This window comes from Phoca vitulina, unplaced genomic scaffold (genome assembly GCF_004348235.1).
Source record: "Phoca vitulina isolate PV1807 unplaced genomic scaffold, GSC_HSeal_1.0 scaffold4, whole genome shotgun sequence".
Taxonomy (NCBI): domain Eukaryota; kingdom Metazoa; phylum Chordata; class Mammalia; order Carnivora; family Phocidae; genus Phoca; species Phoca vitulina.
The window spans coordinates 19148454-19163574 of record NW_022589707.1 but is presented as its reverse complement, the minus strand read 5'-3'; the positions used below and the strand labels follow the sequence as shown (position 1 = coordinate 19163574).

General features: G+C 36.2%; 1 protein-coding gene across 1 annotated transcript; it reads left to right on the top strand.

Moving 5' to 3' along the window:
- The first annotated feature begins 10127 nt into the window (after positions 1-10127).
- LOC116630443 (60S ribosomal protein L6-like) lies at positions 10128-10769 on the top strand. Its single transcript, XM_032401178.1, has one exon. The coding sequence runs from the start codon at positions 10198-10200 to the stop codon at positions 10729-10731; it is 534 nt and encodes a 177-aa protein (XP_032257069.1). The 5' UTR covers positions 10128-10197; the 3' UTR covers positions 10732-10769.
- Positions 10770-15121: the final 4352 nt, after the last annotated feature.

Sequence of the window (15121 nt, the reverse complement as noted above, 5' to 3'; positions counted from 1 at the left end):
AAAATTTATATATACATGTGTGTACATACATATATGAATTATGTTACGAAATAGGGAGCTCATTCCTAAGCAAAATATAAACATAACAAAGAGTGAGAAACCAACTCTATAGGTAGCATCTAGCTGTAACTAAAAAGAAAATATAGGAAATTATATGATAAACTTCCTTCCCTTTTACTTATGAAAAATATAAGTTACCTTGTTGGTTTTGCACTTTTGGTTCATTACTAAGATGATTGCTCAAGTCATCACTTCACTTTCACTAAATAGATCAAAATTATTTAGCTGAGAGTTATTAAAAATTATCCAGTTTGACCCCTCACTTTATAGTTGGGAAACCCTCATCCAGGGAAGTTACCTGACTTAAAAGCTATGGTCAGCCAATGTCTGGGATAGAAATCTAGTGTCTTAACTATAGGCTCATTGTTCTCTGTAATAGCACACTTTAGGAATCTAAAATAGCAGCCAGAGGACAAGACAATGAATAAAGATAAATTTAATTATCCTCAAATCAGACATTAAGAATAATTTATGTGTATAAGAAATATAGGCAAGGGAAGGTATTGACCACCAGTCCATGCTAGTCCCTATAAAAAACAATAAAAGTGACATAGTCTGTGTGTGGGCAAAGGATATGTGGGAAATATCTTAACCTTCCCCTCAATTTTGCTATGAATTTAAAACTGCTCAAAGAAACTGTTTTAAGATTTTAATTTAAAGGAAAAATGACAGTCATTTCCCTTAAAATTATAATAAAGCAAGTAACATAAAAGTAACTAGAATCAGAGACAAATATGTGGTAAGTAGTCTTAATAGCGCTAGGAAGTGCAAGCTATACAAGTTCAGAGAAAGAATATAATCACATTCTACAGAACGGAAAGAAACCAATGACCTAGCCTAAAATGTTAGGAGGGATTTGCAAACACAGAACAGTAGATACGTAAGAGGGGAATTCAGTGGAGGAAAAACTATTGAAATACAGCTCTATTCCTTAATTATTCTGTGGCCATAAGACTTTATTAATTACGTAGAATATTCAGGTGCCATGAACTCTACAGAGGGCTTAGAATAGAATGGAAACTAAACCTCATATTTTAAAATAACAATAGCTACAATTTTATGAGACATTACCATGGGGCAGACACTGTTCAAAGTTTATCGATATGTAACGAACCACCCACTGACAAAACAATCTATTATTTTTGGGCGCCTGGGTGGCTCAGTTGGTTAAGCGACTGCCTTCGGCTGAGGTCATGATCCTGGAGTCCCAGGATCGAGTTCTGCATCAGGCTCGCTCCTCAGCTGGGAGTCTGCTTCTCCCTCTGACCCTCCCCCCTCTCGTGCTCTCTCTTCCATTCTCTCTCTCTCAAATAAATAAATAACATCTTTTAAAAAAATCTATTATTTTTCATGGTTCTGTGAACTCATTGGGTCTAGCTGGGTGGTTCTTCTGCTCCATGTGGTGTTAGCTGTGACTACAGTTATCTGGATGCTCAATTTAGCTGCAATATCCACGATCACTTTCTCATATGGTTAACAGCTGCTGTTGGCTGAAAGCTCAGCTGAAGCTGTGGAACAGAGCACTTTGGTCCCCCCATTCACCAGCCTTCTACTTATGGTTTGAACCTCCAATTGTACCAAGACTATGTACTAAGAAGAAATAACCCAAGCATGTAAAAGTGGAAGATTTTTTTTTTTTTTAAAGATTTTTAAGGAATCTCTACATCCAATGTGGGGCTTGAACTCACAACCCTGAAATCAAGAGACACACACTACCGACTGAGCCAGCCAGGTGCCCCAAAAACAGAAGATACCTTAAAGCCCATGTTCAAAAGTAACACAGCATCACTTTTGCCACATCCAATGGGTCAAGGCGATTTCAGGACAGTGCAGAATCTCGAAGAGAGAAGATAGATTCCACCTTTTAAGGAGAGGAAGATATATAGCCATCTTCAATCTAACAATCTTATATCACTCCAATCAGCACTCACAACTCTTAAATACTCAAGAAACTTGAAGCACAGAGAGGTTCATACATACATTTTCCAGTTATCATAACAAAGAATTGGCAGAACAAACTCTTTAAACAAAGATGTTCTGGCCCAGAGGATTACAAATAGCATTGATATCATGCTAAACACAAAGAACACAAATTATTTTATTTCCTAATGACAAATCAATTTGGTGTTTTCTGGTATAAGGAATTTCTTTCTCTAATTAGGATTCTAGCCAACAGGAGCCCCAACTCACTTTTTTTTGTTTTAGATATTGTGATGTTTACATGTCCCAAAACTTAATATTGCTAGAGTGGTGACTTCAATGATCAGTTAAGTACTTACAGTTCTTTAAATACTGACACTCCATTACATAGATAAAACAAGAAGTATCTATTGCAAAATTCTTAAAAAAAAAAAAAAAAGAACACCTTTTCAGAGTTTTGAAATGTTGTCACTTCACACAAAACTGAAACATGTCCAGGATTTGTGAAGAATGCCACAGCTTTCAGAAATTAAATCATGGATTTCAGGATATTTTGAATCCCATCAACATCAAAAAGGTAATGTAAATATGATACCATTTACAATTAAATAAAATGATTTTTATAGCTTTGGAAGTTTATACATTCACTTTCCTACATTCATCTCAACCTATCTAAATCCTACTTTTTCTCCAGTACTTTGTGTCTCATCTCTGTGGGAAGTGTCATCCAGTGTTCACAATTATGACTCAGATGCTCATCTCGTATGCTCAGTGGGGGCCTGGGCATAAACCTATTGGAGCCCAGATGGTGGTTCATGGTTTGTCAGTTGACATCACTAACACATAAGGTCCACATGGATAGAAACTTGATCTTCCTTATTGTTTTATCCCCAGAGCAGTTTTCTTTAGCTATAGAGTTAAGTTTTGCTCTCATTTTACATCTTCAGGAGACACATTCATTTTCTGTTTATTCTTCTCTCTTTCCTCAGTACTTGTAATCTTTTCTCTCATAAGATCATCTTTTTCCATTTTACTGAATATTTTTAAAGGACCTCTCAAGTTATCCTTTATATTATTGTTTCAATTGTCTGCTTTGTAGATTGTAAACTTGAATCTCTAAGGAATTTTTTTTAATCTGCAATGTATACTCTCATTTTTCACAAGTTTATTTTAGAATAAAAATCTCCCATTCTTTCCAAATTTTGCAAAATGAGTCTATTTTCCTTATGATTGTCTTGTCTCCTCATGCATTAATTCCATGTGGTTCCATTTGTAAAGTTTACTTAGTAGTGCAAGTAGAATCTTCCTAAAAATTTACTTCCTTGTATAACTAAAATTATTAAACTGCACTTTTCTGTACTGGAGATGTATTTGTGAGGCCTGTATTTCCTTGTGTTTTATCCTCAAATGAGATGAGGTTCATATAGGATTATTTTTTTATATAATAAATGGATAGAGGAGGTGTATTTTTCTTGGTCTTTCCTATATTCCAAATGATTGTTTTCTTGTGAATCTTCCTTTATTCTACTGGTCTTCATTTTAAGGAGAGAGAGTGATAAGAATACTTTTGAGTTCTTTTTAGAAATAGTATATTCATTTCAATTAATATTTACATGTATCTAGATTCAGCTTAATATTTAAAAAGAAGTAAACATACTCTTATGTGAGCACGCATACTCCGGTTTACTGTCTTTTCCTTCCTTCACTTCCTCCTTACCATTTCTTGCTTCTCTTCCTATCCTCTTCTTTTACAAAATAACACAATTACAAATGCAGAGCTCAAAGACCAAAGTGGCACGTGAGTATACGGTGAACACGCAGTATATCCTGCATTCACAAAGTATTAGGCATATTCAACATCTCTGATTGACATTTACTGTAAAGAAAGCAGGCATTTGAGTGACTTATTGAAAAAATTGCTTAAAACAAAACCATACAAAAGGTATAATTCCTATGTTATTACACATAGTCTAAATGTACATGCTCAAATACACATACTTATACAGAAAAATTCTCTATGATCCAAACGAACTTCATATTAACTGAATTTATATTTCTACTTTTCACAACTTGTTCCCAGAAACTATATGTGTAATGTTTTAGGATAATCTCCAAAATGAGAAATAGATCATTTAACTTGGGTTCAATATGCCATTAGCTAGTCAAAAATTTATTGTTTTATTGCCTAGCTACACAATCTACCTCAATCATTTATCTCTGATTTGGGCAAAATGCTTAAGATCCACATACTTCAGTTTTCCTTACACATAAAATAGGGAAGTTAAAAGTAACTACACCTCAGGGTTTTGGTGAGGAATCAATAGGATAGTTCATATATTTGAATTATGTCTGTCACATCTGTAATTGTTTGACAAGTAAATGACGATTATTAGCTAGGCTTAAATTCCATGCAGTTTAACTTCTGGTTCCTCATTATGCACACCATTTGTTCTTACTCATTCATATATTAATAATCTAGCATATTTATTTGAGTTTTGTATTAGTTTTCTAGGGCTGGTATAACAAAGAACCATGGACTGAACGGCTTTAACTATATTCTCACATTTCTGGAGGCTGGAATTATGAGCGCAAGGTGTCAGCAGTTCGGTTTCTTCTGAGGTCTCTCTCCTCGCCCTGAAGATAGCAGTTTTCTTCCAGTGTCTTCACATATATTCCCTCTGTATATTTCCACATCCCAATTCCCTATTATAAGGACACCAGTCATAGGAGACCAGGCCCACCCTAAAGATCTCCTTTTAACTTAAAACCTCTTTAAAGACCCTTCTCCAGGGGTGCCTGGGTGGCTCAGTCAGTTAAGCGGCTGGCTCTTGATTTCGGCTCATGTCATGATCTCGGGGTCCTGGGATCCAGCCCTGCATCTTCATCATCATCATCATCACCAGGCTCTGCGCTCAGTGGGGAGTCTGCTTCAGGATTCGCTCTCTCCCTCTCCCTCTTTCCCTTCTTCCCCATCCCATTCGCTCTTTCTCAAAATAAGTAAATCTTAAAAAAAAAAAAAAAAGACCCTATCTCCAAATACTGTCACCATCTGAGGTCCTGGGGGTTAGAACTTCAGCATATGAATCTTAATATATGTGCTGCCGAAGCGAGCACTCAGCATATGAATCTTTTTGGAAGAGTAGGTAGACATAATTTATCTAAATTATATTTGAAATCATTTTATATTTTTGAAAAGTACTAAATTTCTCAACCTTAAATTATCATGCTTACTGTCTTCTATTTGTTTAGCCTTATTTTTAAGGAATAGGTAAAAACCATAAATTCTATTATTTCCCTAATGAATGTATTTGACTTTACCTCAAATATAACAAAAAAAGGGAAAGAATCAATATGCATTCAAAACTGAAATACATGAAAGAGAAGGCTCGGAAGGCATATGTAAGTTTTATATTTCCACCTCCTGCAAAAATATGACTGCTACTGACTTGGTCACAAACTAAAAAATGTCATCTATGTGAATAGTTTCATCCAGCCATTTACCTATCTCTCTTAGGTGCTCATTAAAGAAATACAAAATTTTGTAGTAAAAAAAAAAAAAAGTCTTTCAAAATTCAACAAATTACTAAAAATTGAACATAGAAGTATTAAGTTTTTAATAGTGTTAGTTTTTATTACCCTATAAATATTAATCATTTCAGGGAAGTTACTGTTTTTGTTTTTTTTTTTCGGAAGAAATCACATTATTCTGACAACAAATACCTCCTTAAAATCCTTTTATACAGTGAAGTTAATTTCAATATTGTGTTATGGAGAATGGGCTTCATTTTCAGAATAATTTAGATTAGACAATAGCCACTTTTCACTAATAAATGAACCTTTAGAACTTCTATTCCTTTCAAGAATCTTACAGAATTTAAAGATAGATAGGAAGCAAATATTCTTATCTATACTTTGCAGATAGGCCAACTAAGCTACTGAGAGTGGCAGGAGTAGCCTAAAGTAACAGAAGGAATTTTTTAAATCCTCTATTCCTTTGAATTGAAACTTTTTTTTTTCTTTTCCTTTTTGGCCCCTACTTCTCCCTCATACCAGCAAAACTTTTTCTTTGCCGTATTGCTTCGAGGTGTACAACACTATGGAGCAATATCAAAGTAGCCCAATGCAGTAGCTCTAGTTCCACAAGGAATTCAGAAATCACTATGGATTGTCTTTGAATGCTATCAGCTGAGAGTTTGAGATACAATTCTGCTATCTCTGCACAGTCCATTGCCCACTAGAACTTGCTGAATCAATTTCCATTCATAATAAAATATTGTTTTTCAGGAACTTTGGTGTTTGAGTAAGTACAGTATCAACAAGTTTCAGTATAAATGGCATGCAGCCAGTTTAAGGAGATTAAGAAGGTATCAAATACACTGTTTTATTGAAGTCAACTTTAAATTCCCAAAATGGCTCAATATACATGCATATGACTGAAAAGTTTCAGTGAATCTAGAGTTACGTGGTAAGCAAAATATTTGAGAAAATGATTTATAAGGCCATTTCTTACAAATTCATCCCTCTTTATTTTTTTCCAGCTTGTATTTAAATTCCAGTTAGTTAACATACAGTGTAATAGTAGTTTCAGGGGTACAATATACTGATTCAACATTTCCATACAACACCCAGTGCTCACCACAACAAATGCACTCCTTAATCCGCACCACCTGTGTCACCCATCCCCCACCTACCCCCCTCTGCTAACTATCGGTTTGTTCTCCATTAGTTAAGACTGTTTCTTGGTTTGCCTCCCTCTCTCTTTGGTATGAATATTAATGATGCACTAGCTGTCAGTTTCACCACAGTGAGTAATGGTTTTGTGAGGTAACATGATTGAGAAACAATTAAAATAATTGAAGTACTGGGCAATGAAGCAATAGGTGGACATTACTAATTATTAGAGTTGACCCAATATGACCTTTGAGATAGGTGTATGCCAAAATGTCTTTGTTAATTTCTTTCAAAATCTTTATATCCCATTCAGCAATTAAAACAGCAGCCTTCCTAGAGGAATAGGATTACTCCCGATTTCTTTCAGTAATAAGAGCCTAAAGAAGGAACAGGGGCGTATTGCCACAAGAACACAATAACACATGCTTGTCTCCAACCCCTTTGGGTTCACATTGTCCTACAAAGTTTACCGATGAATATATCACTTTTCTTTTTACTTGCAAGGTGGCTAGCTACCTGTTTGTATGCAATCATCCTTTGATACAGTTTTATGCTTTTGAACTGATCTTTTACTAAATTAAGTCTGGGCAAAATAGGATCTGTAAAGCCAAACTAACAAATATAGTTGGGGGTGAAAAAAAAAAAACCATGTAAAGTATACACTGAGACAGAATGGGAGAAAGGGTTGTCTTTATTTCTAGGAAATAAAGATTAGAAACCTAAAATTTGTTAATCACTAGAATTTAGTCAAGTTTATTTAAATGTTTCTGGTTGTTAAAAATATTTAAAGTTTTATATATTAACTCTTCAGTTTGAAGGAATCATAAATATCAATTTGATTGCCACTCCCACCCTCTGTCTTGTACTGTTATGTTTAACCAAATTGTCTCATTTGATTGTTATGATGACTGATAGGCGTATATCTACAATAGATCTCCCTCATTAATAAATGCATACATAAATTCCAAATCATGATTTTTATCTTAATCAAAACTATCTTACAGACTATAAGTTTCTGCTTAAGAAACATAACGAGAGTGGCACGGACTAACGACAGTGAAAAGCCAGATAATCTACACAATCACTTTTCTTGAACACATCTGAGAGCTGGGGTCACACAGAAACTGTTCACCTGAAATCTAAGGGAAGATGGTACCACCAAGGAGGTATGGGACAAAAGCATGGATTTACCCAGGGCAGAGCACAGCAAAGGATATAACCAACTGACGAGTGAATTATGTGAAGCCAACTAAAATTGTTAACAAAGTGCTGAAAGCTGAACACAGGCAAACATGAAAAAGTAGAACCCTTGGAACAGAACCCAGAACAGGAACTGATGTGTATCGTCACACCTCTACCAGCAGGAGTGGCTGATAAACCCTAACAAAATTCAGGAACTTTCTGCATGGAATCACATGTCTCAGTTCTGCTGGCCAAAGAAAAACTGCTATTTCTTTGATCCATTATAACCAAAAATAGAAACCCAGAGCCTATTAGACTCTTGATACCGCAAACAGTGCAGACTCTGTGACTGATGATGTGCCAGGTAGAACCTCCAGTGGAACATAGCCTCCACCTGGAGGCAGCCTTTGGAAATCAGGGCTTGTGGCTTTCCTGGCATAACTACTAATTACCCTCATTTTGAAAAACAGCTATTAGCTTAATACTGAATACACTTATCAAAACTGCACACTTGACCCATGGAGGACTTGGAAAACTCTTGCCTCATACTCCCATTTTTGGGTGGGTGAATTCAGATTCAATGACTAACAAACTGGGAAGGGCCTCCCAAATCTTCTGTTATCACAGAGAGATGGTATGCTCCAGAATGCAGTCATCCTGGTCTCAGAGAAAACTATCTTCCACTCTACCACCTAAGGGAAAGCTACTGGCTCAGTGGGGCCCTCAATTCACCAAAGGTCCACTAAAACGGGTTCTGCAAAGGCCGGATAGTAAATATTTCAGGTGTACAGACCATGTGGTCTCTGAAGCAACTATTCAACTCTGATGTCGCCCAAGAGCAACCACAGAAAATACACACATGAATGAGTGGGTCTATATTCAATAAAACTTTATTTACAAAAACAGGTAGGCAAGCCATGATCCATGGTTCAACTTCTGCACTAAACACCTGGTCTTGGTTCACTGCCGTTTCAGCAAAGCAAAAACAACTATCTGGAGCCAAAAGCAGACATGGGTAGAACTCATATCCTGAGGCTGTCGACAATGGCTTAGCTTGGTGTGCCAATTGGAAAACCACAAGATGGAAAATTATGGAATTATTGGACTGTAATTTAGATAGAAGAGAGAATTAGTAAACTGAACAATAAACCAAGAGAATATTTATATTAATGCAAGGAAAAGAGAAAGATAGAACTGCTTAAGAGACACAGGAGGCTTGCTGAAAATGTCTCACATGCAACTGGAATCCCAAAGTATAGGAAAGAGAATTGGCGTAATCGATACTTGAAAAAATATTGGCTGAGAATTCACAAAAAGTGATAAAACATATGGAGACCTTTAAGAAGCTCTATGGATTCCAAACAGGATAATTAAAAGACAATCCCCAACTAGGCACATCATGAAAAATCTGCTAAAAACTAAAGACTAAGATAAAACTTTTAAAAGAAACTTGGGGGAAAAAGGCACATTCTGTACAAAGTAAAAAACATATATATATATAAGCTGACTTTTTCATAGAAACAATAAAAGTTCAAAGATGATTGAATGTCCTTTTTAACGTACTCTATAGTCCACTGTTTTCTATGTTTCTTGGCTCCTCCTTATGGAAGATTATTCTTTTTCTATGATCTCCTTGGCCACAGATGAAGAGGTACATGGAAAACATGCTTTTATGGGAGATTAACAGCAGGATACTATTCTTCTCAGTGAAACTCTGGCTTCACACAACAGGAGACTTAAAGCTTTGTCAGTAGTCAGCAGCAACAAAGAAGGACTAGTTGCACTTTCAGGCAATGAAAACAAACCACAGACTCTCAAATGTCTACATTTGGGGAAATAAAATTGATGAGGCTACAGGTGTGGCATTTCCAGACTTAATTCCAATGGGCCGTCTAAAACCAGACAATACGGATGTGGAGCCTTTTGTGCTGGATGGACAGGTGTATCTTGCAGAAGTCTCCAATGGCCTTCAAAAGCAGTATTACTGGAAACCAACTTATGGAGAAGCTGGCAGGCACTCATCGAATGCAGCTTTTACTCTTGTACCAGTAGGTGGACATCCATGAAAAACAAGCTTTAAAATAATTTTCCTTCTTTTTCTTTTCAACCCTGGATTTAGCTGCTGAATACTTCCTCTTGTACATGGCCTTTCTGGAATACATAGCCGATCGGGAATATCTGCCAATTCCTCTGACAAGTACAGGGTTTCGGCTGCAGTGGGGCTTCCCCTTCTATGGCGTTTTAGCCTTGGGGTTACCCTTCTTAGCCTTGCCACCGGCATCAGCCTTCTTAGCTTCAGGTTTCTTCTCCTTAGTATCCGGTGGTGACAAGAATGGTGGTACCCGAGTGGTTAAACTTCGCAAAATGCCTAGGTATTACCCTACTGAAGATGTGCCTCGAAAGCTGTTGAGCCACGGCAAAAAACCTTTCAGTCAGCACGTGAGAAAGCTGCGAGCTAGTATCACTCCCGGGACCATTTTGATCATCCTCACTGGGCGCCACAGAGGCAAGAGGGTAGTTTTCCTGAAGCAACTGAGCAGTGGCTTGCTACTTGTGACCGGACCTCTGTCCCTCAATCGAGTCCCTCTGCGTAGAACACACCAGAAATTCGTCATTGCTACTTCTACCAAAATTGATATCAGCAGTGTGAAAATCCCCAAACATCTCACTGATGCTTACTTCAAGAAGAAGAAGCTGCGTAAGCCCAGACACCAGGAGGGTGAGATCTTCGACACCGAGAAAGAGAAATACGAGATTACAGAGCAGCGCAAGGTTGATCAGAAAGCTGTGGACTCGCAAATTCTGCCAAAGATCAAAGCTGTTCCTCAGCTTCAGGGCTACCTCCGCTCTGTGTTTTCTCTCACAAATGGAGTTTACCCTCACAAATTGGTGTTCTAAATTTCTTACAAAGAATGTAATTAAATAACTGATCCATTAAAAAAATAATAATAATTTTCACATATTTGCTTTATGTTAATGTTTTATTACCTATTACATTTTTCTTTCATAGAATATATGGCCGTAGGGCCAAGAATCAGTTCAAGTCTCTAAAAGCCAGCCTATTTGAATCCAAGATGCTGACTCTCAGCAGTGAATTTCTCTCAAAAGCAGAGCTGATTCTATATTTGATTACAGTTAGCTCCAGGAGCAGGTAGTTTTACACATAATTGAGAACTGCCCCTCCCTCTAAAATTATTTGCAGGTAACTTGAGTTTGTCCAGCTTCCTTGGGAAATACAAGCCCTTATTTTCTTTTCCTCGAGTAAATTTGTCTTACCAGAAAATAACTTAATACACTTAATTATTTTAATCAGAATTTTGAAATCCAGCCCATTATAGGTTATTTTGCCATTGAGGCTAAATTTTAGTTATGCTTTCTCATGAAAATCATTTATCAGTTTTATTTTTCAGTGATAGAATGTGTTGCATCTTACAACTCTGAAAACCTATCTAGTTTCTCTACATTCCCTTTAAACTTGCAAACTTGCTGATTGGCTAATTCTTACTGAATCTCTCAATCAAGACACTCCATTACACTCTGTTTCTTAACTGGTTAAAACTTCGACTTCAAAGTTACAAAATATATCATCCAAGTATTTGCAGGCAAAAAATTTACCAAACATCTTACCAGAGGTTAATACAAATTGACATTTTGTCATTTTTTTTTCTAGCCACCATTAACAGCCTTCTGTTCCCACCCAAAGTCAGGGATCTATAAATTTTTTTTTTATTAAGGTAAAACTCCACTTCTTCTGTCATCCAGCTCTTGCTAGGTTATACAAGTCAAAATGTTACAATGCAGAAGCCTCACAAAGTTTATCACTTGCTCACAATATATGTTTTTTGTACCTCAGCTTCTGGTTCATTCCTATTGCCCGTATGTCCAATAGGGCCTCTGCTTCATGTATTTATACCATTTCAGGATATTGGCTAAAAGCATATTCTGGACCTGGGACATGACATCATCATGACAGAGGAAAAAAGAGCACAGAGTGATAATTACTAATACCCCTCCTCAGAAGTGGCCTTAGGAATTTACACTTACATTGAACTGGTCAGAACGAGGGAAAGGGCCATGCTTGGTATCAATTAGAGGAGGCTATCTAAAGGTCTTTGGTCTCAATACCGACTATAACTGTAATATGTCACCCTCATGCTGTACCCCCACTAAATATGCATGTTAAAGGCAATAAATATTTTAAGAAGTAAATCTAAAAAGAGTATAATGTCATACAATCCTTGGCTGTAAGTAGACAAATAATAGATGGCTTGCATCATTTATCTTCAAAGACAAGCCATGTGATCTACAAGAGATTTTAGAACCAGTTTATCATATTCCTATACAGGATGTCCAAAGAAGACATTTTAAATAAGAAGAGCTCTATTACACATTAAAGAGGCTGCTTAAATAAAACAAATCCTTCACATCTTACAGATTACAATACAGCGTGTATCAAGACCTGCTAACAACCAATTAGCTTGCTTGCTGGAACTTGATAAAGAAATAACTAAACTGGCATTTCCAGAGATTGCATGTATTTCTTCATGATCTCTGGTATAAAAAACTTACTCTACAGAACATAATGAAATTGGTGTATAGCACTGAAAGCTAAAATACAGATGGAAATTCAAAGGTGATTTTCTTTATCTTGAAAGCCAATTATATTACTCCACTGTCACATTTCTACCTTCAAGGTTTAGGGATACATTTTTTTCTTACTTTACTATATAAAGCAGAAAAGACATACAAAATTCTTGGGAAGAGATGAATAAATGAGAAAATAAACCTCAGATCCACTTCTGAAAAATATTTAGAAAGTATCTTATTTGTGGAGGATCAAAGCTTTGGTTTATAGGACTACTTCAATGAAGTCATTTTCACCATGACCTTCAAACGTAATAAATCTGTAGTTAGGGACTAGAGAGAATGGGATCAACCTCAGCAACATTAAAAACACATTCTGACACGTGTGGCCCAAACCATCTTCCGCCTCCAGGTGACTTAAAGTGAATGCACATCTGGTTGTACGAAGGAGCAGAGGGACCACTGAGGCAAGGTAGCCACCAACAGTGTTGATAAATCACTCTGCCTGCAGGATAATGCTCCACTTTTCTAATTAGCCTATGACATTTAAAAAATATAACTGTAAAACTAAATTAAAATGTTGATAAAATTCTAGGTTATTTTGTTATCTTCATTCTGTAATGGTGATATTTATCTTCCAATAAACACTGATTTTGATCTTTGCCATTTAGCACTTGGCTGAACTGCTTATTTGTTGAACCTTTACAAAGTTCCAACCTGATTCATTGCATATTTATAATTTATGTACATGCACAACTAGTGTTGCTCTCAGTACCTTTTTTTAACCCCTAACTTCATATTTGACAAGAGTGTTCATGGGCAAGTTCAACAATATTCTCTATCTGTCACTGCCTCACCTAATTTTGATTTTACTTCACCCCTTACCACTTTTCCCCTTGTTCTTCCTGCCCATCAACTCATCTTCCTGCGCTCGGCTTAATAGGCTGTGCTCTTCGAACCTTTATGCTAAATATTTCTTCTGGCTGGAATACAACCAACTTCCCCAAATATTTGCTTGGTTTTATACCTCACCTCCCTTAATCAAATTTCATTTGCCAAATGAGATTGACCCTGGCACCTAAAGAAAACCTCTGCCCCCAGCACTTCTTATTCCCCCAACCCTTTTCTATAATTTCCAATTTTATACTGTACGTATCCCCTGAATTACATATATTCTACATTTTTGTTATGTTTATTGTATATTGCCTGCTTCCTCCCCCATTCCAAAATAAGTTCTTCAAGGGCAGGGATCTTAAACTGTTTTGTGCCTAGTGCATAGTTTTTCAATAAATATTTCACAGAGGAGTGAATGAGCCATAAACTAGGGCTTTGAGTACTGGCACATCTGAGATGATGACTATAACTGCCCATAATTCATCCACTCTAAAGAGCTTAATTCCCTATAAACACTTCAAAGCTGCAAGCAGAGCTCCTATGTAGATGCCAATAACATAGTGTTTACAAATATTGATCACTAAATGCATTCTTCAGCAAAAAGAAGGTGAAAGATCTTAACTAGGCTGAGGTTTCCCCCGGGGTAGATATGTGCTAAAATGTTACAGTGTAAACAAATTCACGATGTGATGGCAATGATTGAATTATTTTTTAATTTACCATATCCTAAACCTTTTTGGTGGCAATAAGGTTGTTTTATGAATCCAACTCTTCTCCTTCACATTGGGGGAGCAAAAACCGAAATGAAAACAAAAGTTTTTTTTTCCACACTGGAGTTAAATGATATGAAGAGAGTTCCTCCATAGATAATAGGCATGGTACATTGATTTATGCTAATGATAGTAATAAAGCAAAGCATGTTTTTACGATATTATAAAATGACTGATAGGACTACTTATCTCCTCCATGCATATCTATCATAACTTCTGAAATGAGAATTTTAGTTCATAGAAAAATGTGGGTCCATTCACAAACCATTCACTTTCAATAATTGTAGATGTTGCCCTAATTTCAATAAACTATTTTGTGACACAGCAAGTTAGAAACACATCTGTATTTTTCTTATCACGCACAACTTCTGTGTTTCCTACAACACTGAAAATCCATATGGACAAGCACTCTGTCTGTTGTGTTCCTTTCTAAAACAAAGGGCCAACTGGCAAGGACTCTCATAGCTGTTACAAGTTAAATCTGAAACAATATTAATTTTATAAATTTTAGCATCATTTGTGTTTTAACATAGAAACTTCAAATTAGTTGTTTTTTAAATGAATTGCAGTTTTATTTAGAAAGTGATAAGATGTATACCAGTATATTCTGCTTTTGTAATTCAAGAGCTACATCATTTATGCATATTATTTAACCTCACTTATCCATAAAATTGGAATAATATCCACCTCATAGGACTGTCATGAGATTTAAACGGAGTAAGCCTAAGGCACCATGCATTAAATATGCAAAAAATCTTAGTTGGTACTCAAAATTAATTTAGGCAACTCCATATAAAGTTTGAAGCAATCCTTTGAGCCTCCACTATAGAGACCACAGCATAAAGCCCTACATAGGACAAACTAGAGCATCAGGGGGAACGGACATTAAGTCAACTCAGTGAATTTTTCTGTAAGTAAATAGAACCACGTGAGCAGATTTAGACATGGAATATGACCAGTGCCTCCAAAGACTATCTTATGACCCCTCTCATGAGCACCACTCTAAAGATGATATCCTACACGTTAGTTTTATCTATTTT